General features: G+C 40.6%; 2 protein-coding genes across 2 annotated transcripts; both read left to right on the forward strand.

Moving 5' to 3' along the window:
- The first annotated feature begins 469 nt into the window (after positions 1–469).
- Positions 470–5242, forward strand: LOC146462165 (protein-lysine N-methyltransferase SMYD4-like). Its single transcript, XM_085086022.1, has 2 exons — positions 470–666; positions 2901–5242. The coding sequence occupies exon 2, from the start codon at positions 2905–2907 to the stop codon at positions 5029–5031; it is 2127 nt and encodes a 708-aa protein (XP_084942148.1). The 5' UTR covers positions 470–666; positions 2901–2904; the 3' UTR covers positions 5032–5242.
- A 3662-nt stretch (positions 5243–8904) lies between these two features.
- Positions 8905–26373, forward strand: LOC146462166 (uncharacterized). The gene is made up of 3 exons (XM_085085973.1): positions 8905–8988; positions 21008–24284; positions 25123–26373. The coding sequence occupies exon 2, from the start codon at positions 21019–21021 to the stop codon at positions 24280–24282; it is 3264 nt and encodes a 1087-aa protein (XP_084942099.1). The 5' UTR covers positions 8905–8988; positions 21008–21018; the 3' UTR covers positions 24283–24284; positions 25123–26373.
- The last annotated feature ends 1212 nt before the right edge of the window (positions 26374–27585 follow it).

Genomic DNA, 27585 nt, shown 5'->3' on the forward strand with positions numbered 1-27585 from the left:
ATTTGCTCACATAGTTTGCATAAAAATGGAAGTTAACTCCCAGAGGAGAAAAATTTTATTGTTTCATACCACCAACATGGCCGCCATGACGTCACGTGCAATCAACCAAGTGTGCATTTCTTTGGGAGAATCCTAAAACGGATTTGTGATCATTCGGATCATGGTGCATCAAAGGAACCGACGAATCCTTGTTCAGAGTGGATTCGTCGGTTCCTTTGATGGAATTCATGCTCCATGATCCGAATGATCTGAGGTCATAAAACCGTTTTAGGATTCTCCCAAAGAAACGCACCCCTATACTGTATAGGCTAAATTCTGGAAAATTTTCATAGCCGAGGTCGAGGAACACGTCTACTATTGGAACAAAAATTTCTTTTTTTTAAGATCTCAAGGTATAAAATTGCCCTCAAAATGGGTAGAATGTACAGCTGGATCGTGAAAGACGAGAAAATTCGCGTGACCCCGCAGCTACGCATTTTTCGCATATCTTCATTGCGTGCTCTTCTCGGGCCAGTCTCCGTACACCGTCGCGGTAAAGATGGCGGAGTTCGTAGGGTGTTGTAGATCATAGTTGTATCGTTGCTGTTCTCTTGTTTAAGCACAAGGGAAGGTTCAGTCGCGTATCAAAGCAGCAGCACGAACTATAACAGTCTACTGACTTGACAGGTGAAACATTTTTGTAAATTGTACGTTTTGCGTGTGAAGTTAAGCTGCTTCGTCCCCCGTCGTTGAGCTCGAGACTTAACTGGAGGTGAAATATCTAAAACATCCAGCCAACTGGGAGCGTATCATTTTGTTGTGAGCTTGTTATGTACCTGTTCTGAGAAGATGAAGAGGTGGAAGTGAAATACACGTAACTTAGCTTATATAAGCTTATATATGAACTGGACCAGGCCATTGCAGAAATTTATATACGCAAGTTAAGCAGCTGTGGGAAAAAAAAGGCTGGAAAATTTTATTCTTGAATGTCAAACCCATGATCTCTGCAATACTAGCGCATGTGTTCACTTCCATTTCTTCGTCTTCTTCTGGTACAGTTATACACTGTGAACTCCAAAATTACCTGTTGGCTTGATACACTGTAGCCCGGGCACGGTAGCTCAGTTGGCAGGGCACTGTACACAGATGAAAGAGGTCATAGGTTTAAATCAAATCCCGTTTAAGCCTGAATTTCTTTTGGGGTTTGCTTAAAAACCGGTACTTATCAGTTATGCATCAGTCTATCCCAACATTACCCAACCCCCCCCCCCCTCCCCTTCCTGGGCAATAGTGCAGCATTTTTCCTCATACTTGGCTGTGCCAGGGGCTGGGCATTAGTCTTACTCAAGGCATTTGATAGCCCATTTACCTCATAGCACTGTCACTTTTCAATGACAAGGATGGTAAATATTTCTAAAGGCCGATTTGGACGGTACAACTTTTGCTTATGACTGTTGCATGCAATTTTTAGAGCGTGCGCTGCTCATGTCATGCAAAAAATTGCACACAACTCTTGTCATTCAAATTGCCCAAACCTATGATTGCCGTACGACATTTTTTGTGACATACACGACAGTCATAAGCGAGTTGTAGGTTTGATTTAAATGAAACAGTTTGTGTTGTAGGCCTGTCGTACCGTGTAAATCGCCCTTAAGCAGGACTAAATAAGATGGTAGATCCACAGAATGAGAGGTTGCTGGAGCAATATAGAGATCTAAAACTTATTTGATAACAACAACAATGACAACCTTTATTTACCCTCGGCAGCGTTTATTGCACAAGTGCAAGTGGGGCTGAGCATTAAACTTCCCAAAGAAATAATTTTTAAATTGAACATTACATGGCTAAAAATCCAAACCGGTGAGAGGCAGAGCAGCTGGCTTTTTACAAGTGCAGCTAGTGGCCAGAGTGGGACTTGAACCTAGCTTCTTCCAGGCATTCAGTTAGTTGGGGCACAGTGCGAAAAATGGCGCGCAAAAAAATTAAAAAAATTGACCAGATTTGTTATGCAATCCTCCTGTTCTTCTCGAAGGCGCTCCACATGCGGAGAATCTTTAAGAATGTTGTTTATCGCAGATTTGACACACGATGAAAGGTCACTGATCACCGCCATATTGCATTTCCCATCTGCATCAGTAACATTCTAGTGTTGACAAAATTTGTCAAAATTGACCAATCCGAGGGTATACCAGATCCTGGTATACCGGAATGACCTTTTGTTAAGTTTGCTCACAGGCGTTCTTTCTCTTCCCCTCGCGCAATTTTCTTTATTTTTTCGTGCGCCATTTTTCGCGCTGCGACCCAACTAACTGAACGCCTGGAAGAGGCTACTTGAACCCAGCAACTCCTGATTTCAAGTCTGGCACTCTAACTGCCTGGGCAGGCTGCCTCCCTTAGTCTGGCCTGTATTAGCTTTGATTAGAAGGGAGGTATGCCCAGAAACTAACAATTTTTTTTACCTGTATCAAGGGGTATTTAAACAGCTTGTGTGTCCCCAGTAGGAAAGTGTAATATTATTATGGCACTAGTTAGCTACACAAGAGTGACAAAATCTTGTTACACTTTCTCCTTGATTACATCTCCCTCCCTTTCTGACTGAATGTTGTTTATAAACTTAAACGGGCTGCAGAAGACTTCATGTTTCTTGCACTATCCAACATAATTTGCAAACTTAGCACGCTGCAAAAGACTTTGCATTGCTTCCGCCATCCAACATGGTACAGGGAAAGGGGGTGGTAGTTGAACAATTTATAACACTTCTAGTCGTATGCCCTGATTAAATCACAATCTATAGATATACTTTGTGGCCCAAAGCCACAATGTATATTCTTTTCAAAACAATTATCTGCCAGGTGTTTGATGTTTTCAGGATTGAATTGCTGTTCATTGAATCAATTTAAATACTTTTTTTTTTTGCTTAGCGTAATGAATGATGATGACGCTGGTGGTCTCTTTCAAGAATGGTTCAACTCCATCAGTACCGTTTTAAATCAGAGTGGCCGCTTGAAAGAGATCTCATCCCAGTTTGGTCAGCTAAGATCAGATGAAGAGAGGATTGCGTTTGGATTGAGTTTAGGTTGTGTTCATGATGTTATGATAGTGGAGCCTTGTTTCACACCAAAATCAGAGACTGAGTCCATCAAGCTTCGCAACGAAGGAAACAAGTTGTTTCAGAAAAATAGATACCATGAAGCTTTAGGGGTGTATTCGCGTAGCATATTGAATGCACCTTTTGAGAGTAATGGCAGGGAGCTTTCTCTGGCTTTTGCTAACAGCTCTGCAGTTTTGTTTCACTTAAAAGAGTACAGTGAGTGCCTAAAGGTTATACACTTGGCATTGAGACATGGCTATCCTGAAGAACTGAGGTATAAGTTGTTTGATCGTCAGGGAAAATGTCTTTTTGAACTTGGCAAGACTGATGAAGCACTGGAGTGCTTAACAAAAGCTAAACTGGCATTGAATGAATCAAACCTGGATCAGAAGAAAATAGACATTTGGTCTAAAGACCTTGAAATGGAAATCTGCAAGATTCAGGAGAAAGGTATTCACATGAGTGAGATGTCAGAGGACCATTCTTCAGATAGCAACTTTGTCCTAACCAGAAAATGTGAATTGCCACAGCTTTCCTATGGACAAAATAGTACGTTTGTGTCAGCCTCATGTGCTGTTGATATAGCAAGTTCCCTTGACAAGGGTCGCTACCCATTGGCCACTCAAGACATCAAGGTAGGAGACATTTTGGTCATTGAAAAGCCATTTGCATCAGTTCTGTTGCCCAGACACTTAGAAACACATTGTTACCATTGTCTGAGGTTTGCAGCCAATGTCCCAATTCCTTGTCACCAGTGTAGCACTGTGCGATATTGCAGTGTATCCTGTGCAGACCAAAGCTGGAATGCCTACCATTCGATCGAGTGCCAATATCTTGATCTTATTCATGGAGCTGGCCTTGGTGGAAACGTTCACCTTGCACTTAGAATTGTTACAAAGGCAGGTTACGGATTTTTGAAGGACTTCAGCAATGAAATCCAGCATGGCTTATGCAACAGCACTGGTAAGGAATTAGGTTGTAGGAGGAATGGAATTTACAGCTCATTCGACTACCTTCCAATCTATTGCCTTGTGACCCATTCAGAAGAGAGGACCATTGCTGATCTCTTTCGTCGGACAATGATGGCCATATTTTTGCTCAAGATTCTTCAGGGAGGAACCTTTTTTGGCAAGAAGCCATGTTCGCAGGAGGATCTGGGTTTCATCGGGGGTCTGATTTTGAGACACCTTCAATCAAATCCCTGTAATGCCCATGAGGTCTCTGAACTGCAGCTAAATCTCAATTCTATTGCAACTTCAGAAACAGATGAAATTGCCGCCGGGATATATGCTACTCTCAGCCTGTTTAACCATTCTTGTGATCCGTCAGTTACCAGGAACTTCTATGGTGACACCTGTGTTGTGCGCGCCATAAAGAACATTCCAAAGGGGCATGAGATCTCCGATAACTATGGCACCCTTTGTGCGCTGACTGTCAAAGCCGAAAGGCATCAAAAGTTGAAAAGTCAGTATCATTTCACTTGTCATTGTGACGCCTGTGAGAAAGAATTTCCTTTGTATTCAGATATTTCAGGTACTGCCTCTCCAGTTTTCAAGTGTGAAAACTGTGGCACATCCCTTCATCACATAGCAACTAATGGAACAGGCCACATGACAGGGCACATGACCGATCACTTGACAGGTCACTTGATAGACCACATGCCAGGTCTCGTCTCAAACACTCCTAAAGGTGGAACACAGCCTGCTATCTGCAGGAATTGTCAACGCACTTACAATTTGACAGAGATGAGAACTGCATTAAAAAATTCAGCAGATCGCTATGAAAAGGCAATGGATGCACTTCTTCTCGAGGCAGACGCTGAGGGTACCGTGCCTGTGCTGGAGTCACATCTTAGACTTCTTGAGAAGTTGGTGTGCCGTCCGTGGAAAGACTTCAACAACTGCCAGGAGGCCATCAAACAGTGTTACAGCATCTTGGGAAACTGTCATGTAATGAGATGATCCTGCAGAGCAAGCTGGTGAACGTTAATGCACTGTCGGCTGCATATAAGAGTTGACAAAACTACTTCACTTTCAAAACGTTATACGTGTTTAGTGAACTAATCACGTGCATAACTGTGAAACAGAAAAGAATTTTGAAAGAAAAGCTACTCAGGCTTTTCCCAAAAGGAGTTGAAGAAGCTATGATCTTCCGATTACCAGTTCGGAGAGCTAGGCTAGATTTTTTTTTTCAGAGTATGCCTGTGTCACTTACTGAAAAAGGTTCCTCTATCAGAAAATAGTCTCTTTTACAGACATCGTTCCAATTTATTTACGTTTGCTTGTTCATCCAGCGGAGCTTAGTGTGGTTCAAACTGCAGTAAGGTCCGGGTCCAAACAATTCCCTTTCTGTGGAAAAGGCGCACTTTGTTGCATATCCGGTCACACCAAAATCATCGAAATGGCTGTAGCAAAACAGCGACTTTCGAAAATGCTCTCAAAAGTACAAATTTTCGAAACGCATTTTCTTGACAGGTTAAATAACGAAATGTTTTTGTGTGTGGTATCAAAAGGAAGACTGACCTGGTGCGAAGTTAGCGAGGGGGAAATAAAAATATTCCATCCAAAAGTACGGTTTTTTTAAACGAACAGCCATTGGTTTGGACAGGTGAAAACGATTTAAAAACAATTGTGTGGACAAAATTATTTGGTCACGTTTTTGGCCAAATGAGAGCAGAGACGAGATACCAAAAGTATTTGCTCAGTTCTGCCTTCTCCGTAGAACGTATGCGCAGTAACAATACAGTGGAACCTCGATTTAACGAACCTCTATTTAACGAATTCCTGGATATAACGAACGATATCCATATCCCGGCCAAAGTTACAGTAAAGTGTATGGAACACAACCTCGATATAATGAATCTATAACGAATTCTTCGATATAACGAACATAATCCGGAACGATATAACGAATTCTTCGATATAACGAACATAATCCGGAAGCTCAAACGTAAAATCTACCTCGATATAACGAATTACAATGTCAACACGCGACAGAAAATAAACGCTGAAGAGATAAAAACCTCTATGTTGCAACATTTTTAAATCGCTACTCTGAAAGTGTCGTTTTTTTGTAAACAAAAGCTGTGCGTCTGTTCAAAAGTGAAAATAATTGCTACCGAAAGCCACCATGCTTAATGAATTGCATCTCAAAACGCGGCACTTCTGAGTGACAGAAATTGCATTGAATTGCTTGACAGAAGTCACCTGTGTTACAAATCAATCATTAACTATGACCTCGATATAACGAATATTTTGGTCGTTTCCCCTCAAGTTCGTTATATCGAGGTTTTCGATATAACGAACCCTCTATTTAACGGACAAATTTGGCCGGTCGCCAGCGACTTCGTTGAATCGAGGTTCCACTGTAGTTGGCACCGTCCTTAATTAGTAACGTATTTTTGAAATGACTGGAAGTTGTTTTGTATGTATTCAAAATACAAAACTACTTCCATCACAGAGCCATGCCATGTGTCTGCTCAGTTAACAACACACCGTTATCTTTCCTTTGCATATTATAACTCAGGAATGCAATAAAATACAGATATTATTACAGTACCCGACCTGTGAGGAAATTTGCGATCACGTTTTACTTGGGAATTTTTTCACCCGCGTCCAATGGATTCCATTCACCTAAAGTTGAGTTTTTGTGGATGTCAACTAAGTAAAAAGTCGACGCTTGAGAAGGAAAAAGTTTAGCTCAACGAAGTCGGTCGGCGATATGGCGACGACTGTTGACCTATGCTTAATAGGTTTATCGGTAAACCCTCAACTCCCGGGGAGGGGGGAATCTCATATGAAAGGGGTGGGGATGCTCGTCGGAAATTTTTAATTAAACCCCTAAAGGAGACGCATGGCCTAAACTTTTTGACCCCCTTAATAAAACACAGACAAATAAAAAATACAGTAACTTTTCGCGTGCGACCCTAAACGAGACCTTCACGGCTAAATATAATGGCGTTTTGCCTTGAACACCCTAAGTGAGACCAAAGTCCGAAATTTGTACCCCTAGGCGAGACGACGAGCATCCCCGCCCCTTTCATATGAGAGTCCCCCCCCCCCCCCCCCCCCCCGCGAGCCTCAACTGGCATGACGAACGATAGCCTACTGATTTTTGTTGGAGTATCGGTCGAGTGCCAGGAGAGGGATGGTCGATACTCGACCTGGATATGTCGACAAGGTCGACACTCAAACAAAGTGTCAATATGTTGACTGCGCCTGACTGGAGGATCGAGAGCTGCCTTTTGATCCGTGCGTGCTGTCGGGAAGTCCTGGAATCGTTTCCAGGACGATCGCAACCTTACACTAGAAAGCTGTGATATCAGGAAGATTGAACCACAGATGGGCCTTGTTAAAAAATTATCCAAAAAGACGTCACGTTATGTCTAAAACAATTGCCAACGTTCGTGAGATATGGCGTGACATCCACTGTTATCTCTCCCTTAGTATTTGGTTACGAAATCCTAAATGTTCTAATGGTAATGCATTTATATACCGCATTTTCTATTTATATATATTCAAATGCGGTTTACATCAGCATGTGTCCACTAGCGACCTCATCCTACCCTCCCAACTGTTCTCCCTCAAATCCGTACTAGTCATCTTTACATGTAAAGTTTCAAGAAAATTTGTATCCAGAAAAAATTTTCCAAATAGTGTCACCTTGTTACCTCTCAGTCAGTAAGTTATGATAAATATAAGGGATGCCGGTTTGACGTCGTAAGTTTCCTTTCTTGGAATGAACGGAAGTTCTCGGAGTTTTGAAGTTTCACTTTTTGAGAGGCAAGAAGCATCGAAGTTACTGAGCCATTCACCTAAGCAACAGTGTGTTTACACCAAAAACTGCGGGATACAAACAGGTACGCACAGTGCGAAAATGTTGTTATATATCAACTGCTAATTCATGTTTACAGAAAGCGTTCCTCCATTAATCTACAATTGCTACTAGTTGAAAAGTAGCGCATCCGGACACAAGTAAATAAAACCGTAGTATTTTATTTCCTCATTCATGATTCATTTCATTTTTCTTTCTCCACCGGTGGGAGAGAGTAACACTCTTCAGAACTTTAATTCAAGACGACATGAAACGAGTTACAGTCTGCAATTCAAGATGGCGGTTTTCAATGTAGATTGGTTAAAAATTGATGTGAAAAAACAAATTTTATACAGCAATGATTTGTCACGTCAGAAGGGATAGAACTAACAAAACGACTTGCAGACATTGAATCAGCTGGATTAAGCATTTCCAGATGTATATCAACTTTTTCTCTTTGATAAAGCTTTCCTGTGAAAGGTTTTTCACACCGCTAAAACAGGAACAGCAAGAGGCTTTTTAGTTTGGATCAGTGAGCGCTGATTACATAGTACTCGCCAGAGATTTGCTTGTATATTATAATTATTCTCAGAAATTATTTTCATTTTAGTTTCAATTCTGACTATTTGATCTTAGCAAAAGTTCTAAAAACAACGTGACCGAGATCATTTAAATTCGAAAAATCACAATAAACTTGGATAAATTGACTCGTAATTAATTTCGTTTTCTTTGTCTTTGTCTTGATCATCGATCAATTTAGAGTATCGAAGAGTAGCCGGCCAAAAATCAGAAAATTATTTGTATCAGCGAGACAATATGCATGCATCAACACCAACTCTATCACGACCACTCTTATTGACCCAAACGTACAGTTAAGTCTTACACTCTGTTTTCCCTAAACGGCTGTTAATTGTAAATAGTTATAATGTATTTGTGATCTATGACGTGCTAAATTTCGTTTTCTTGAATGCAGAGCAAGAGCCGAGTTTTGATTGAGAAGTTTCAGTTTTCAGTGCCTGAAAAGACAACAAAGGCGTCGAAACAAGTAACTCAGTCGTTTCGTGTTTATCTGCAGCAACAGTGTGTACATCCACCAAAACTGCGAGGTAAGTACAACTATGAGAACGTAATTTTAATTTTAATTTTGTGTTACGACTGTATAGCATATTTAATTTAGCAGTTTAATTAGCACAGAAAGGCCTGCACAACGAGTTTAGGACATATTCGATCGTTTGTGTTTAGTTTATGAGTAGCAATTTTGCGTTAGCTGTCCGAGAAAAGAAGGAGTGGAATTGATTAGGTGGTTCGCAATGAAATTAATAGACTGATTACAGCTATAAATTTTCACATTATGAGGGGCACCCAGCGAGAACATTTAAGCAAAATACTGAAAATGTTGTCTCCTGACTGAGTTCCCAGATCCTGTTGTGCCCTTTTAAAGACATATTAGTGTAATCTAATACAGTTTGATGTGTTCGGAAACCCCATGATACTGCCCCTTTAAACTGAAAATTTATTCCAAGTAGCGGAGAGTTTTAGCAAACGGAATTTTTCCTCCCAATTTACTAGCTGTTGTTGATTTTACAAAAATGCTTGCTGGCCTTTATTCGCATTTTAAATGACATATTTGTCCCTTCAAAAACGAAAGGAATTCGTTTTTCAGTGTTACGAGATTTAGAGCAGACGTCATTTTTGCCGAAGAAAACTGCAGATTGTTGGACACTCCGCGCTTTGCCCAAAAGAGAAGTTACGGGAATCTTCGTTAGCTGTCTTTTTTCTTCAAGAAACTGGTTCTCTCTGAAAATATCCCACAAATCCCAAATTATATTGTACTGTAAACATGTTTATATACGACTCTAATTCAACGGAGGCCAGATGGTTCACCAAAGATAAGGAGGGAGTTTTGCCAAAATACACCAACAGGGAGTAACAGCACAGTGCTGTTTCTATGAAACAGATAAAAGGGCAACCAATCAGATTGATAAAATGTTCAAGTATTTTTCATGACTTCAACCTTCGATGAAGCCCAGCCAAGGATAAAGGAAGTAGGCAAACCTCTCCATACCACAACTGTTAACTCTAATTTTGGAAAAACAGGAAAATATCAAATGATAAGGAAAATATTGTCATAACTACCGAAAGGAAAGAACAACTCAATCCTAAAACTACAGTCTAAAATACACCTTTAAATTAGCTTCACAACAAAATTCTATTTTAATACGACTTAATAAATCCGAATTTCTGAGGCGATTAAGGCAATCCGAACATATATCGATCTACCGAAAAAAACCCAGTTGGGCGCCCTTTATCTTTTAGAACTGTAGCCTTGACAACAAGGCATTTGACTAATCTCGTTCTTATTAAAGCCAGTGATCGAATTTTGGCCACTTGTCTTTAGTCGGGTAGCTTGTAAATTCTTAAAAGCCCGTTACATTTACAATGTATTTTGGACTTAAGGAGTCTAAGTTAATTTCGGTTTCTTTGAAATATCGCATGAAAAGCCGTGTAAGTCATTTAAGTTTCACTTGCAAAGGTGCGAGATGTCTCCTTGGCCTTTATCTGTATCAGTTTCGAGTAGACCTAGAATTTCTTTACTATGCCAGTGAGATGAGACAGAAATACCAACACGATCGTAATCACTCATATCAAGTCAAACCATCATGTCAAACCATTCAGTTGTGTATTTCAAGTGCAATCTGTCGAAACATAGGGGGAAAACTTTTCTAAACAGCATTACCGATTAACCTTCCAATAAATACACAATGTATTGTTGACACATGACCTCATTTATTTCCGGTTTCTTTGATCACAGAGCAAGTACTACCAAGGTTTTGAAGTTCCCGTTTTCAAGGCCAGAGGAGTTGAAGCAAGTTACTCAGTCACTCGGTTGTTATCTGCTTTAACAGTGGGTACATCAAAACTCTGAGGTAACTATTACTTTATTTCTGTTCCATTTTTTAAATCATTTTTCGTAGCAAAGTTTCCTGAATAGCTAGTCCGAGTACACTGTATGTGTGGGAATGCTGACGTTTTAAGAGTTATACCTTCGTCAGAGCGAATCAATTCGCTCTGACGAAGGGCTAATGAGGCCCTATTAGGGGTTTTCGGGATACGGGATATTCGCGGAAAAAATTCAGTTACCGGGATACGGGATATTTGAGGAAAAAGTTATTGGGATACAGGATATTGAGAAGTAGTTTCAGGGATACAGGATATTCGCAAAAATTGCAACATATCAGATGTTTGATGAGAAACGTTCTTGGATTACTAAATGCATGCCTTTTTCTGTATTTTTGTTGATGATTAGATATAAATGAAAAATACATAAGTGTAAAAAGCCGTCTTTTATTTTCTTAATGGTAAAAATAATAACGAAGACAGGCCAAACACGACTCCTATTGGTAGAGATAAGAAGTATATGACCTTCAAAGCTTGGCTCTTACGAGCACGTCTTTTAAAGATCTCCCTTTTCTGTACCAAAGTAGGGAAGGATCTTTGTAGATCTCTCTTAGCAGAGGCTGGTTTTCTATCAGATGCCATTTACTCATCAGAATGGTGTTTAGGTTAGGCACAGATGGGCGATATTCCGTAACAAACGGCAAAATGTTTTTGCGCTTTTTTGTTTGTTTTGTAGTGTCGACAATCTTTCGCTGAAATTGACTTCTGAGAGAGTTTTATCTGTAAGGTTATCAGGGTAACCTCTGTTACGTAATCTCTGTTTGAATAGAGTGATGTTTTCTTCAAATTTTGTTTCTGAAGAGTTTGTTATGAGAAGCCTTAAGGCTTCGCTTTTGATAAAGCCTTTCCTGACGCCTGGAGGGTGGCAGGAAGAAAAATGCGTGTACTGCAAACGGTTTGAAGTGCGTGCGCACGTCAACTTTTGATTCTTCTTTGAATCTTTCGCCCTTGTATACACATTTGTCAAGGAAAGTGATTTCAATATCTAAAATTTCAGCCGTGAATTTTATGGTCGCATGATAGTTGTTGGCTAGCTCTATAAAAGGTTGGATTTCATTCTTGCGTAAGTTTCATAGAGAGAAGACATCATCGATGTATCTCTTCCACGTAAGCGGTTTTGTAGCACTACGGCTAATTATTTCTGTTTCGATCTCTGCCATAAAAATATTGGCAAAAGGATACTGCCTTCTTTGTACCCCGTTGCGGTCCCGTGTCTTTGGAGGTAGTTTTTGCCATTAAAGTGGAAAGAGTTTTCCTTTAGGATAAGTCTAAACATATCCCCGAGGTAGTGAAATGGAATGGGAGGTTTATTTTTGTGGAATGTTTCGTATGCTTTGCATGCAATTCTAATTCCTTCCTCCTGTTGGATGTTAGTGTATAAGCTAGCTACGTCCATTGAGACAAGGATCGTGTCCTTTGCGACCTTTGTTTTTTTTCTATAAAGTTCAAGAAGTCGGTTGTATCTTTAAGATATGACGTCTGTATTTTAGCGATAGGCTGAAGGAGGTGATCAACAAATAATGAGATTCGCTCTGTGGCGCTATCACGGCCAGATATGATTAGTCTGCCCACCGGGTTTGGTTTGTGAAACGTTTAAGAATTGGTTCATGCTTAGCGTGCGTATATCGAGTTATGGATGCACGCGGGAAGTTTGGAGAGCACGAGAGAAGCGTAAGAGTTGCTCGAGGCGTAGCCGAGAGCAACTCTAGCTTTTTGAGTGCTCTCCAAACTTCCCAAGTGCATCCATAACTCGATATACGCACAGCTAAAAGCATGAACCAATTCTTTTATAACATAGTGAAAATAAAGTAAACGATTCCTGGAAAACAGGTTTTGTTCCTGATTAATTACAAAATTCTCTGAAAAAAAAGGTGAAAGTGGTTTCTCATATCGGTTCAATCTTAACGTTTCATTAACTTCGACAAGCTCTTATAAATATACATTTTTTATGGTGTTGTCTCTCTGTAAAAAGTTTTTTATAACATAGCGCGCGCATGCTTCCTTCCCCTGACTTGCACACGTCATCGGATGGACGCACGGCCGTGCGTATGTTGAGAAATGTACCATGATGACGCCAATAGGAATTAGATTAGGATGCACGCGCGCTATGTTATAATTGTAAGTGTCTAGTAAATAGGAATTCGTGGCGGGTTAGGCGTGAGGGAGAGCCACTTTTCTGTCATTTCATCGATATGTTTTCCATGGTACACTGTTTTTTTTTTATAAGAAAGTCTAATTTTGGAGCTGAGGCTGAACGTTCTTATATTTTTTTGCCATTTGAGGTTGAAAACGTTCTTAAGATGTTCTTAAATTACATGTCATACATTACATGCATTTCAGTAAATCAACGCCGACGTGACCAGGAAACTTATCAAAGTACATTGCTTGCTGAGATATGGTATCAAGAACTGCTGATTATGACAAACCGAGATGTGTGTCACCATTGTTAATGTTATACAAAACATGTCCTTAAGTATTTTGGTTAATTTACATTTGTTACCTTGATTTTATATAGAGATTAGCAAAAAAAATGTTTTTAATCGACTCTCAGCCTGAGGGATGTTCTTAATACGTTCTTAAAATTTTGGTTAATCTCAGCCTCGACAATCTTATAAAAAAAGGTTCTTATAACAGAGTGTATAGCGCGTTAATGAGTTCTTTGACTCTATGGAAAGTTTCTGATATCATGGGTGATGGTAATGGCTTTTAGTTTTTGTCTTCATCAAGTAGTATCTGCCCATGAACACATGAATTAACCAAATGCTCAGGATGGCAACTAACTAATAAAGGAACAAAATGAGCAAGGACTTTGGTATCAGGCGATATGTAGAAATTAGGCATCAGGTAAGCTAATTATACAAATTTAAGTGATTTTGGTGGCAACATTTGTTAACTTTCCACTTGATAATTCTACCATCATAATTTGAATAACAGCAGTTTAAACAACTGTCACAATAAGCTACTTGAAAACAATACTTTTCCAGTTTACGTTTTAATGCCAGTAAACGAATTTTATAAAATACATCGTAGCAAGTACCGTGTAGCATGAAAATTTTGCGGGTTCTAATTTTTGCGGATTTTGCGGATTATTAAATGGGACTTAAACAAGAACATTAACATGATTTTCCATTAGAAAAGGCAACCAGAGCTTAGATACATACGGTAGTCTGTATCGCAAACAAGTGTACAGCAATTCAGTACATTAGATCTGCACGAATAGGGTCATCTGAAGGAACACCATTTGCTACGGCGTTTGCGATGCCAGATTTTTTACATCAATCCTCGATGATTGCCGGTCACTTTTCTACTACTTGAACAATGAATCGCAAAAATTAGTTCCCACCAGAAATTTCAGTCATCTCGAGCCGTAAAAATTTTTGTTCCCACAAGAAACAAAATATCGCCAATCCGCAAAACAAAACTCCCGCAAAATTTTCATGCTACACGGTAACATATGAAAAATGGCCGATACTTTAATTTCCGGGATATTTGTTACCGGAATTTATGGGATACGGGATATTTGGTCAAAAAATTACAGGGATACGGGGTATTAAGACCCCCCCTAATGGGGCCTCGCTAATGGTCGACTCGTCAGCACCCGAATCTCTTGACGGTGGCCAAGTTACCTTATTTAAAACTACGTCAGTCGATAAATCCAAACTTTCGAGTTCACTGTACACCTATAAATTCCAAAACTTATTAAGTATTTTGGACGTATGAAGTAATTTTTTTAATCTCGGTTTCCTGGAACAGTGCATGGAGTAAAATTTTCTCTGCAGCGTGATCGACCAAGTTGACATTCAGTTGTAAATTTATGAATTTTAACAGTATGAAGACGTATAGACCTCGGTGACCTAACACAAAAGTGACTGATAATTAATATTCTTTTGTTTGCATTCAGATTAGTCCTACAAGCCTCGTTTAAGGAAAAACAATTTCTTTTGACTTTTGAACTCAAGACAAAAAAAAAAACGAAGTTGTTAGGGCTAATTTGAATGCGAACAAAAGAGTGTCAGCCACTTTTGCATAGGGTCTATCAGATTTCGGTTTCGTAGAATAGGAAGGGAAAGTCCCAGCAGTTTCACTTTGCACATCCTGCTTGGAAAAGATATTAGACTTCGCATCGTGTGGTCGCCATCTTTAATAATCAGCTTTATGCACTTGCACCGGCAGCAATCGGATCATTTATTGACTTTGAAGGGATTTGGTTTGGCCCTGTGAACTCATTATACCTGTGACAAACGTCTTAATAGGAAGACGTTGTTCTGAGTCATTTCATATCACGGAACTGAATGCAAAGGATTGTGGTCTCCTGTGTCGTGATTTCTGAAAAAACTAATAAAATAAGTACAGACAGAAAAGACAAAAACGATGATTTTCGCTGATCGCAGCGAATCGCCAAGTGTGTCGCCGGCTTAAGGAACCGCTAAGATCAGAAATCGAAAAATCTCGATGAAGTCAGCCGCGTTCTCCCCTTAACCCATATGGGGCGCGGGGGAGAGGAATTTTCTCTACCGCGCACCCCCGTGGCTTAGAGGGACGGCACGTCTGACACTGCAGACTAGATTATCATTCACGGATTTCAAATTCGGTGATCTTTTTTTTTTTTTCAAGAATTCTCCGGATCCAAGGTTCGCTTTGGTTCCAACGTCTTCATTTCAAGCGTCAATTATTCCGTACGATTCAGCACAATATCAAACTGCTATACATTTATATCCATTATGTAGTGTCTTACGGATTTAACCAAGGATTGAATCGGATTTAACCACCAACACACATACACCATTGCTGCACGTGCAAACATGGGTATTCAATCATCGTAACAGTCACAGTGCATGCTCGATAATACAAACATAGGGGGTGGGGACGGTAGACCCAAATATTCACATATACCACATTCCTCCCTTCTTCGAATTACTTGTTAGGTGAAAAGAAAACGAAAAGAAAATAAAGCCTAGCTAACAATGTATGCAAATGTCTCCGAGTGCCCTACAGAAATCCTTTTGCGATTCAACACTTCTAATTGGCTTAAGTGAAAACATAACAAAACACAACAACGGTTCAAGTTCAGTTCAGAGTTCCTCTTCTCAAAGTCTCAAAGTTCTACTCTGAATCAAGCTGAATAAAGCCTAAAACATAGTCTTGAAATTTAGAAGGTAATTTTTTTACTCTTGCTAGTCGTAAGGCGACAGAATCTCTTTGCTCCATAGTAGCGTCATCTGATCGTGTGTTCTCCAATGGACCGTCCTCATTTGCTCTCTCAGATGAAACATTTACAGGTTGCCTGGACTCTTGGTTTGATAAACTTTGTGTTGCTCTCTGAGCCTCTGAATCATATCAGTGTTGACTTAGCTGGTAATACATCATGATCTCGCTCGGAATACTTCTTCACATGGGTTACATTCCGCCGGTACTGCACACCATCAGCCTCAACAAGGACACTATTTCCATTCTTCTGAATAACTGTAAAAGAGACTTTTTATGGTGTTGACAGTTTGTTCTCTTTCACCTGCCTCAGTAACACCTTGTCACCCTCTCGAATCTCGTTTTCACGTGCGTTCCTTTGGTAGTCTACATACACCTTTCCCTTTTCTTTTCTCTCACTGTCACGATCTCGAACCTCATCTTCGAATTCGATGCTGAACTCCTGGAGATGGGGTAGTTTGGTCCTGATACGTCTTCTAAATAATAGTTCTGCCGGGCTAACCCCAGTAGTAGAATGTGGAGTACTGCGTCCATCTCTGATTTCCAGTCGCGACCCTCTGCTTGAGCGATTCGCAGGCGCTTCAGGATACTGCGGTTTTGCCTTTCTATTTCACCATGGGCTTGTGGCCATAAGGGTGTGGTTCGTCTATATTTAATTCCGTTTACCTCCAAATGCTTTGTAAAATGTTCGCTGGTACACTGCGGACCATTGTCAGTCTTCAAGGACAAAGGAAGGCCATGAGTGACAAAAATCTTGGACAGCATTGATACAATCTTCTCAGAAGTAGTAGACTTGGTAAATTCCATCTCAAAGAATTGGCTGTAACAGTCCACCACAACAAAGACATAATCACCAGAAGACAGTGGACCCAATAGGTCAGCTGCTAGATGTTGCCATGGCGCTGTAGGCAACTCTGTACATGTTATCGGCTCAGGTTTGGTTGGTTGTAAAACTAACTGATAACCATGACAGGTGTTATAAGCTCTCTCTACCTCTTTGTCGATACCTGGACACCACAATTTGGTACGCAAACGTTGCTTCATTGCTACGATTCCTGGGTGACCTTCGTTTGCCAACTCTAGTACTTGACAACGAAGCTGCTTTGGTATCACAATTCGAGTTCCACGAGGAAGAAGCTTTCCAATTGCACTTAATTCACCTCGCACAGGTAGGTACTCTTTGAATTCTAAGGCATGCCATTTCCCATTCAAGAGACATTCTCGAAAACTTTTCAGCTCAGGATCTTGGTTCTGATGCTCTCTCTATTTCACGAGTTGTCAGGGCAGCTGGTGTCGATTCTTGGGTAACCCACTTAACATATTCTTCGGTTTAGTCTTTGTGTTCTGACGGTGACATCGCACACAGGAGACGTGACAAGGAATCAGCAATATTCTTTGGACCTGGAATATATTTCATTGTAAATCTGTAGGGTTGCATTCTGAGAAGCCATCTTTCGATTCTAGCACAGGTCTTGGACTTGGTAAGAAAATGCATTCTAGAGTGTTGTGGTCAGTCATTAGTTCAAACTCAGCACCATACAAATAGACATGAAACCTTTCGCAGGCCCACACAATGGCCAAGGCCTCCTTTTCCGTCTGAGAATATCTGCGGTCTGTATCGGACAGGGAGCAGCTTGCATAACTAATAACTCGTAGTTCTTCTCCTTGCTCTTGAACCAGCACAGCTCCTAAGCCTACAGGGCTTGCGTCTGCGATCACCTTAGTTGGTGAGTTCTTATCAAAGTATCCAAGTGTCTCTGCACTGGACAGTCGCTTCTTTAACTCATCAAATGATTGCTGTTGCTCAGGCCCCCACACAAATGGTTCTCCACTCTTTGTAAGCTGGCGGAGGGGTGCAGATACTGTTGCTAGGTCTGGAATAAACCGTGCGGTGAAATTGACCAGACCAAGGAAGCTTCGTACTTCCACGGCATTCGTCGGTTCATGGGCATCAACAACAGCCTTTACTTTAGCATCTGCTGGACCAATTCCACGCGCCGACAGAACATGACCCATGAACTCCAACTGTGACATCTTAAACTGACACGTGTCTCAGTTCAGTGTCAACCCCCTGCTGCTCAGTACTCGGACCACGTCCTCAAATCTTTTGTCATGTTTCTCCTTAGTGGGTGCGTGTACTATCACATCATCAAGAATACTATGAGCTCTGTCACACTCTTGCAGGACTTGGTGAAGTACCTTCTGGTACATCTCAGGTGCATAACTTATACTGAACATGAGTCTTTTGTACCGGTAGAGTCCCTTGTGTATGCCAAATGTAGTGATATCCCTTGATTCGGGCGACAGTTCTATCTGATGATAGGCGGAGGTAAGATCTAACTTACTAAAACTTCGTCAATGGTGGGTATTGGGAAACGCTCTCGTTTTACTGCCATGTTGGCTTGTCGCATATCCACACACAAATGAATATCGCCAGAGGGCTTGGGCACCACTACCACTGGTGAGACCCACGAGCTTGGTCCACTCACTTTTTCAATGATGTCAAGTTCCACAAGTTTATCCAGTTTGGTACTCAGTTTATCACGCAAGTGGTAAGGAACCCGCCTAACTGGTTGTGCTACAGGTTGTACCTCTGGGTCAATCGGGACTTTTAGCTGGAAATCTTTCAGTTTGCCGATACCTTCACAACATCCCGGGAACTTTTCAAAAATACTGGTCTCCCCTTTTGCTCCATCCGCAGAAACCTCTAGTGAATTCACGTGAGCTCCCAGCTTCAAAACCCCTAGAGAAATGGCAGTTCCCCGCCCAAGGAGGGCGTGTCCCTCATTTTCAATGACAGCAAATTCGACCCCACTTAACACTCTCTCTCCAACAGACACTTCCGCAGTAAACATGCCAGCAACTTGTAGTGGCTGATTACTACCATATGCATACAACTCCTTTGAAGCCTTAATCGACACACATTCAACCTTATTTGCTTTTAAATATTCCCATACATTACGACCTATGACATTGCAACTAGCACCAGAATCAATAATCATTGTTACTGGTAAACCTCCTATCCTCACAAGAATTTTTCCGTCACTTGAAACATTAGAATCATCTAAAATGCCAAAAGCATATTCACAATCATCACCCTGAGTACCTTCAGTTTCCACCTGCCTTACATGGTGCCCTGCACCTCCCTTCTTTCCGACGTCTGGTTTACAAGGTCCACTAGCTCCTCGACCTCTGGTTTGCTTCTCCTTAGTTTTACACACAGCCTCAAAATGTCCTGATCCATTACACTTCCTGCACTGTTTCCCTCTCGCTGGACATGACGATCCCTGGCTTTATGTCCCTTATATCCACAACAAAAGCATTTGACTTTTCTTGCGCTCGCATCCCCTTTGTAATTCTTCTTTCCGCTCACACTATTCACTTCAATACGGACCTCATCATTTCCTCCTTCGATTTAACAGGCCTGCTTTTCAAATTCCTCCATAGAACGAGCAATTTCTCTTAATTGTGGCAGTGTCAAGTTTCGACCCTTCTGGAGTAGCTTTCGACGAAGTTCATGCGACAAGCATTTGCTTATCACTTGATCACAAATTTTCTCATCCACAGTTGCAGCGTCTCCTAATTCGCACGTTTTGGCATTTTGTCTCAGTCTAGCAATAAACTGTTCGACGGTTTGACTTGTTTCACGAAAACAAAGCCTTTCATATGGAACATTCGCTTGCGGTTTGAAATATTTATTCAAGGTCGCCTTTACTTTCTGATAGCTATCTGATCCTCCTTCTTCGGTCAACGTGAAATAAATATCTTGCACATTTAATCCGGCAGTATGCAGCAATAAAGCCTTCTTCTGATCGACACTTTTGACTCCTTTTCCCGTTGCAAACAATTCAAAAGCTCACAGCCATCTTTCCCAGCGTGCGGAAATACCAGCAGTTTGTGAACAGTCAAACGGCTTTAATCCTTGTGTATCGCGTAAAAACCAACTTGTCATCGCGAGTAAACTTTTTCAAATGACCGTCATCGTCGCCAAAATGTTGTGTCTTACGGATTTAACCAAGGATTGAATCGGATTTAACCACCAACACACATACACCATTGCTGCTCGTGTAAACACGTGTATTCAATCATCGAAACAGTCACAGCGCATGCTCAATAATACAAACATAGGGGATGGTAGACCTAAATATTCACATATACTACACGTCATTTGTGTCCTTAATGCTAGCGGCACAAGATTCACTTGTACCACTCACATTAACACTGCCGCAACTACCATCATTATCACCCACGACTTGCTTCCGTCTGGCCTCGTAGCTCAGTCGGTAAAGCAAGGAAGATCAAATCCTAAGGTTGTGGGTTCGATTCCTGTCTAGGTCAAGGTTGTTCAGTGTTTGCAATTGTAACGGGTACAGCGGTTTCTCATTTCTTTACTCGGTTTAAGGCTCAGTAGAAATGTCATGAGTTCACATACCCTGCATGAGTTAATTCACTCATCCATTATTTATATCACTCAACAGCAGATAAAGGGTGTGCAAACAAAACAAAGCTGGTGCACACAATGTTTGCGTTGAACAACTAGATATTCCAGACTAATCACCTTATGGTGGTGCGCGTTTGCAAAGATAGAACTGATTTCTCAAAGCTATAAAGTTACGTTAGCAGTATTAGAACTTAAAATCTAGCAATAGAGTAATTAAAAAATGCCTTGCGGGGTTGAAATGTTGCTCACTTAGACGGCTCCTTCAGTCATTTGCTACGGACCCGCTTTTAATCCTCACCGTTTGGCCGCAGTTCTGACCCATTTCAAGCTCCTCTTCCCCTGCAGTGCTCTGGGTACTTTTCATGTAGCAGTATTTAACCCTTGACGTCAATAAAAAAAGTACGTTTTATTTACCGAAGGTGAAAAGCAGAGCAATTGTTATTATTGCTCTTTTGCAGCTTTTATTTCAAAAACACACTTCCTGGTTTCACTTAACTGTTATTTTTCTCTGTTGGTTCAAGAAAAGACTGACATGACAAGCAGAGAAGAAGTTCTTCGCCGATCCATACATACGGGTGCAACTGTTGCCAAGTTGCTTCTCAAAAGCAATCGTGTTCCAAAAGCCTTCCAGTTGTACAAGGAGTGTTTGATTCTCCTCAATAGCAAGGCCCTGGAAAAAGACCAAGGATTTGTCAGATTGTTGTCTCGTTTTGTGTATACTCAAATTTTTAACGCCTATGATCTTATTTGTGATTACGAAAGTGCGATAGCATGCGGCAGAAAGCTTCTGGTCTTACTCCGCGAGTGTGGCCAAAAAGAGGAAGAAGCAAACCTAAGCATTAAACTGGCGCAGTTCTATAGATTTCAATGCCAACACGAAAAAGCAAAGGACCTTTACATGAAAGCACTCTGCATCACGAAAGAAATTGGGAAAAGGAGAGACGAAGGAGAATGCTACGAAAACCTAGGATCGGTGTTTCTATATCTCGGTGAATATGTCAACGCTGAAGAATATCTTCTAAATGCACTTAAGATCAGAGAAGAAATGGGCGACAAATACGAAAAAGCAGTAGACTGCGGAAATCTAGGAACTGTATTTTGTTATCTCGGTGAATATGTCAAGGCTGAAGAATATTTTCAGAGAGCACTTCAGATCATTAAAGAAATTGGGGATAGACACGGAGAAGCAAACGTTTACGGAAACCTTGGAACTGTATTTCGGTCTCTCGGTGAATATGTCAAGGCTGAAGAATATCTTCAGAGAGCACTTCAGATCAGTAAAGAAATTGGGGACAGGGGTGGAGAAGCAGCAGCTTATGGAAACCTTGGAACTGTCTTTGAGTCACTGGGTGAATTTGTCAAAGCTGAAAAATACTTTCAGAAAGCACTTTCAATCACAAAAGAAATTGGTGACAAGAAGAAGGAAGCATCATGTTATTGTAATCTAGGAGTTGTGTTTCGCTCTCTTGGCGAATATGTTAAGTCTGAAGAATATCTTCAGGAAGCACTTGTCTTCGCAAAAAAAATTGGGGACGAGCACGGAGAAGCATTATCTTGTGGAAATCTAGGAGCTCTATTTCTATCTCTCGGGAAATACTTTATGGCTGAAGAATATCTTCAGAAAGCACTTGTGATTAACAGAGCAATTGGTAGCAAGGGCGGGGAAGCATCCTGTTACGGAAACCTAGGAACTGTGTTTCACCGTCTTGGCAAATATGTAAAGGCTCAAGAATATCATTTGAAAGCACTTCACATCACAAATGAAATTTGCGACAGAAGCGGAGAAGCATCAAGTTACGAAAGGCTAGGAACTGTCTTTCGTTCCGTCGGTGAATTTGTCAAGGCTGAAAAACATCATCAGAGAGCACTTCAGATCAGAAGGGAAATTGGGGACAGAAGCGGACAAGCAACTTCTTACGGAAATCTTGGAACAGTGTTTCAGTCTCTTGGTGTGTATGCCAAAGCAGAGGAATGTCATCAGAAAGCATTGGAAATCAATAAGGAAATTGGTGACAAGATGGGGGAGGCATCGTGTTACGGGAACCTAGGGACGCTGAGTACTTCTCTTGGTAAATATGTCAAGGCTAAAGAATATCTTCAGAAAGCTCTTCAGATCGGGAAAGAAATTGGCGACAAGCACGGGGAAGCAACAAGTTACGGGGATCTAGGTAATGTGTTTTTGTGTGTCGGTGAGTATTCCAAGGCTAAAAAGTATCACGAAACAGCACTTGCATTGAGTTACGAGATTGGAAGCATTGAACTGCAGTTTAAAAACCACCTTAGCCTTACATGGGACAATTTTCGGTTGAAAGGGGACATATATGATGCAGTGCAGAGTCTCCATTTAAGTATTACAAAGAGCGAGGAAATGCGAGGCTTTTTAAGAGACAACGATGCATTCAAGATCTCCTTTCTAGACAAGCACGTGTCTCCTTACGAGTTGCTCACAAGTTTGTTTTGTACTACTGGTATGCATAGCAAAGGGCTTCACGTTGTAGAGCTTGGGCGAGCCAGAGCCTTGGGAGACATAATGTCGTCTCAATACTGTGTGGAACAACAAATATCAGTGGACCCAAAGTCGTGGACTGGTATTGAAACAATCATGACGAAAGAAAGTAATTGCAACTGTCTGTACTTTTCTTATTACTGTCACCTCTTATTGTTGTGGATTATTAAGCCAAACAAAGCGACTCTTTTCCGACTGATAGACATCAATGACTTTTTTGTTAACAAACAAACAGAAAGATCTGTGGTTAAAGTTTTTGGTGGAGAAAAGTTCAGAAAGTTTCATGTTTTACCCTCTCAAGAGCACTGCGAAGATCGATCATTGTTTCCGTCACAGGCTAATTGCCGGGCGCCTGAGTCATCTCAGGGAAATGACCCCGCAGCTTGCCGCCCTGTAGAAGAAGACGAAGACGAAAATCAGGATGAGCCACTGACTTTTGCTCAGTGTTACAAAATGATCATTGCTCCTGTGGTTGACCTGCTTGACAAACCTGAAATCATCATTGTTCCATATCGCGCTTTGTACAAAGTTCCATTTGCAGCTTTGAAGGATGAAGATGAGAAGTATTTATCAGAGACTTTCAGGATCCGCATTGTCCCTTCCTTGACGATTCTCAAGCTGATTCAGGACAGTCCAGCAGATTATCATAATCAAACCGGTGCACTGATAGTGGGTGAACCCAGGATTGGTGACGTGTATCACAAGGGACGTCTTGAGAAGTTATGCCCATTGCCTGGTGCAAAAAAGGAAGCAGAGATGATTGGACGACTGCTGGGAGTTCAGCCTTTATTAGGAGAGCACGCAACTAAGCAGGCAGTTCTTCAGAGCATACATTCAGTGAGTTTGATTCATGTCGCTGCCCATGGTGATGCCGAAAGAGGAGAAATCGCTCTTGCCCCTCCACGCTCTTTTGAAGGGATTCCGCAAGAACAAGACTACCTATTGACAATGGCTGAAGTTTCACAAGTTCGTCTGGGAGCCAAACTGGTAGTCCTTAGCTGCTGTCACAGTGCACGTGGACAGATTAGATCCGAGGGAATCGTTGGAATCGCTCGAGCCTTCTTAGGATCCGGTGCTCGTTCCGTGTTGGTTGCTCTGTGGGCCCTAGAAGACAAAGCAACAGAGCAGTTCATGAGTTGTTTCTACGAGCATCTTGTTCGTGGAGAAAGTGCCAGTGATTCTCTTGACCAGACCATGAAGTGGATGAGAGCAAATGGCTTTTCAGAAGAGAGACAGTGGGCGCCTTTTATGCTGATTGGAGATAACGTGACATTTGATTTTCGAAATTAAAGGTCAGTGTAAATACGTGGGTTGTTTTGTATTTAATATCATGGGTGACAAATAACTCCTTAATTTTGGCGCGAAATTTCAGCGTTAATTCATAATTTTAACATATGAAATTACAAAGTTGCTATGGCAACGTTTCCTATATCTCAGTGCCAAGATGGCGTCCAGGTTTAAAGATGTTACGGATGAAAGAAGTTACGGCATTAAAAGACGCTTCAGAAAACCTAAATACGCGAAAAAGCACAATTAACTGGGTGACGGTTTTTGAGAACTGGTGTGATGAAATTGTCGTTTGCAAAAACCTTGCGACCGTTCTTCCTGAGCAGTTGGATAATATACTCGAGTGGTTTTTTGCCTGTGTGTGTAAACAAGACGGAACCTACCACGATTGTGAGCGAAATTTGTCACCAATGACATTAAAAGGTAAAGGGCTTGGGAAATTATTAGAATTTTTACAAAACGCGCGTGAAATTATTTCCAAATTTCACTCATCAACATTTGATTAAACATACTTATTTAAGGCCTTGGATTGGTTTTTTTATATGCGAAAATGTAGTACATATGAGTTTGACACATATTTTTCTTGGCCAGGAGAGAGAACGCGAACATACATAAGTATAAGGAGCTCTTGAGAATAAAGTAAATTTGTCTTTGTTCTTTTGTTGACGTTTTGCATTTCACCCTACATTGGCAAAGGATGGATGATGGTGAGCGCAGTGGTGAGAGCCCATGTGAGAGAATTTCTTTTAATTATCATTGCGCACTTAATATTTTTCTTGGCGGATATAATTTCGGGAGTTTTGAGAAACGCACGCCTGAAAAGATCCTTATTTTTTGTTGTAGCTGCTCTACCAAGACCCCGGAAGGATTTGGCAAATATCATCATTTTTCTATGAAGCAGATACTTGTTAAACGGAGGGATCAATCCACGGAGGCATAAAAACACTTGGACTGAAATCGTCAAAAGATGCAAGATTGCTTGTATCACCCATGGGAAGAGGTTCGCTTGCTTTCATTGACTTTTGCTCCTAGGAGTTGCTTCACGTTCATGGGAATGTTTCTCCATTGCTCCGAAAAGGCTAATCATGTACAAACTTGGGGTGTACCTGCTTGTAGACATCAGCACATTATCTGCGTCGCATGTTTTAAACATGCAAGCATCGTGTTTTACGTTTTAATAACGTTCCAATAATCAATCATGGGTGATAAACGTACCAAGGAACTGACTTAGTAAATAGTACCAACTGTCACTATTGGATTCTAGTTGGATCTGTTCCTTACCTGAATTTTAGCTTCGTAGTGCTGTCAGATCATGAGGCCATGTTCTGTATAAACGTAAGCAGTTATTTTTACTTTGAAAAACTAGGCATGACAGTGAGATAATTTCACTCCTTACCGCACCCTTCTTCATGAACTCACCACAGTGAGTCGCATAACAGTTTCATCGAAACTCGTTAAATTAAAGCTAAAGTCAAAAGGTTCAAGCTCTTTTACGTGAAAAGTGAAACGGCAAAGGTTTCGTTTGCCGTTTCACGTAAATGCGATGCTAAGTCTCTCTAATGTAAGGTTTATTCACGCCTTTGAAAGGCTTACCTCGTAATCAGTAGTCGACCTGAAGATCAATGAGAAATGTAACATTTGGCTTCGTTACGTTGTTGTTTTTTTTGCCCCTGCAGGGTTTTTGCCCAGAGGCCAAAATCGGAGGAGGCGCTCTAGAATTCCCCGCGTGTATATATACAAGAAATCTTTTAATGAAAAAAAGAAGTAAGAATTGTGTTTGTAGTATGGGAAGGTTTCCAGATTTGATGAAACTAGGCACGCACGGTGGTGTCGGGTAATTTTTTAGCAAGTGCGCAAGGTGGTGTTGGAAAGTTGAAATACAATATTACATGATTACATTATCTGGTTTACATGTATATCAATAGATTTTAATTCATGATATTTTCTAGCGATACATTGTTGCAAGTTTTTTTTCATGTTTTGCCCAAATATTACACTAACAATGTTGAGATTGTCATAGATTTCATTGTCAGATTTACAAGGCAATGTGTTGACTATTTCTATGAATATTAACTTCAATAAAATATTTGAAACTTCAAATTTACAACAGTCGTATACACAATATTTATATTCTTGACAGAAGTTCAGGCTTCAGGAGTTTTCATCATTTATTGCGACAGTACTGTTTCGTATGGTTCGAAGTTATCGGACCACACTCATCAGGCAATTTTTTACGAAACAGTATTGTCGTAATAAATGATGAAAACTCCTGAAGCCTGAACTTCTGTCAAGAATTATCCATTGCTCTTCAATCAAACGAATTGAGCGCTCTACGAAACACATTCTATCCAGAATACAAGTATTTGCAATATTTATATTCAATACAAATCGTCAAAAACAACTATTCAAAACCGGGTAGGCCGATACCGATACCAAATACCTGAAATCAGCACAAAGTACTATTTCGTAAAATGCCATTTCGCAAAGTACCCCCCGAAGGTTCGCAAAGTACCATAAGCCAAAGTAAAATGGTATGACAAAGGAGAACATAGTTTGAAAATGGAATCATAAAACAATAATGCCAGGACCCTACAGATAGTATGATTGCATCTCATTAGAAAGAGACATACGAAAAGTCCTTGAAGTCTGTTCTTAAAACCGATTTGGACTAAGAAGAAAAGACATAACATAACATAACATAACATAACATAACATAACATAACATAACATAACATAACATAACATAACATAACATAACATAACATAACATAACATAACATAACATAACATAACATAACATAACATAGTAAGACATAACATAACATAACATAACATAACATAACATAACATGACATAACATAACATAACATAACATAACATAACATAACATAACAGAACAAACTAAAGCTATTGAACCAGCGTGTACAACATCCTTAGGTTTCACTTGGTAACAATGCGTGCAAAGAAGGAATACGTATAACAGTCCAGAATGGTTGATTTCACATAACGTTTGTAGTCATGATTGGCTCTAGTTCGAATACACTTAGTGAGCTCGAAAAAGTCTTCAGTGTTTGCAGTTTAGGTTTCTGAGTTTGATATCGTGAAGCAAGTCGTTGACTTGCTGAGAAGAAATTACTTTAACCACAAAGTACAAACATTAATTTCCGGCTTTTAATGATTCTCGAAATATCATAACAAAAATAATTTCGTATCAGTGAAACTGTTGTTGCCCACATTCCCACATCAGTCTATGGCCTTTTAAAAGGCAAAGTTGTGTAAGCTAACTGTAGCCGCTGCTAATTTCAC

This window comes from Pavona decussata, unplaced genomic scaffold (assembly GCF_977016875.1).
Source record: "Pavona decussata unplaced genomic scaffold, jaPavDecu1.1 SCAFFOLD_191, whole genome shotgun sequence".
NCBI lineage: Eukaryota > Metazoa > Cnidaria > Anthozoa > Scleractinia > Agariciidae > Pavona > Pavona decussata.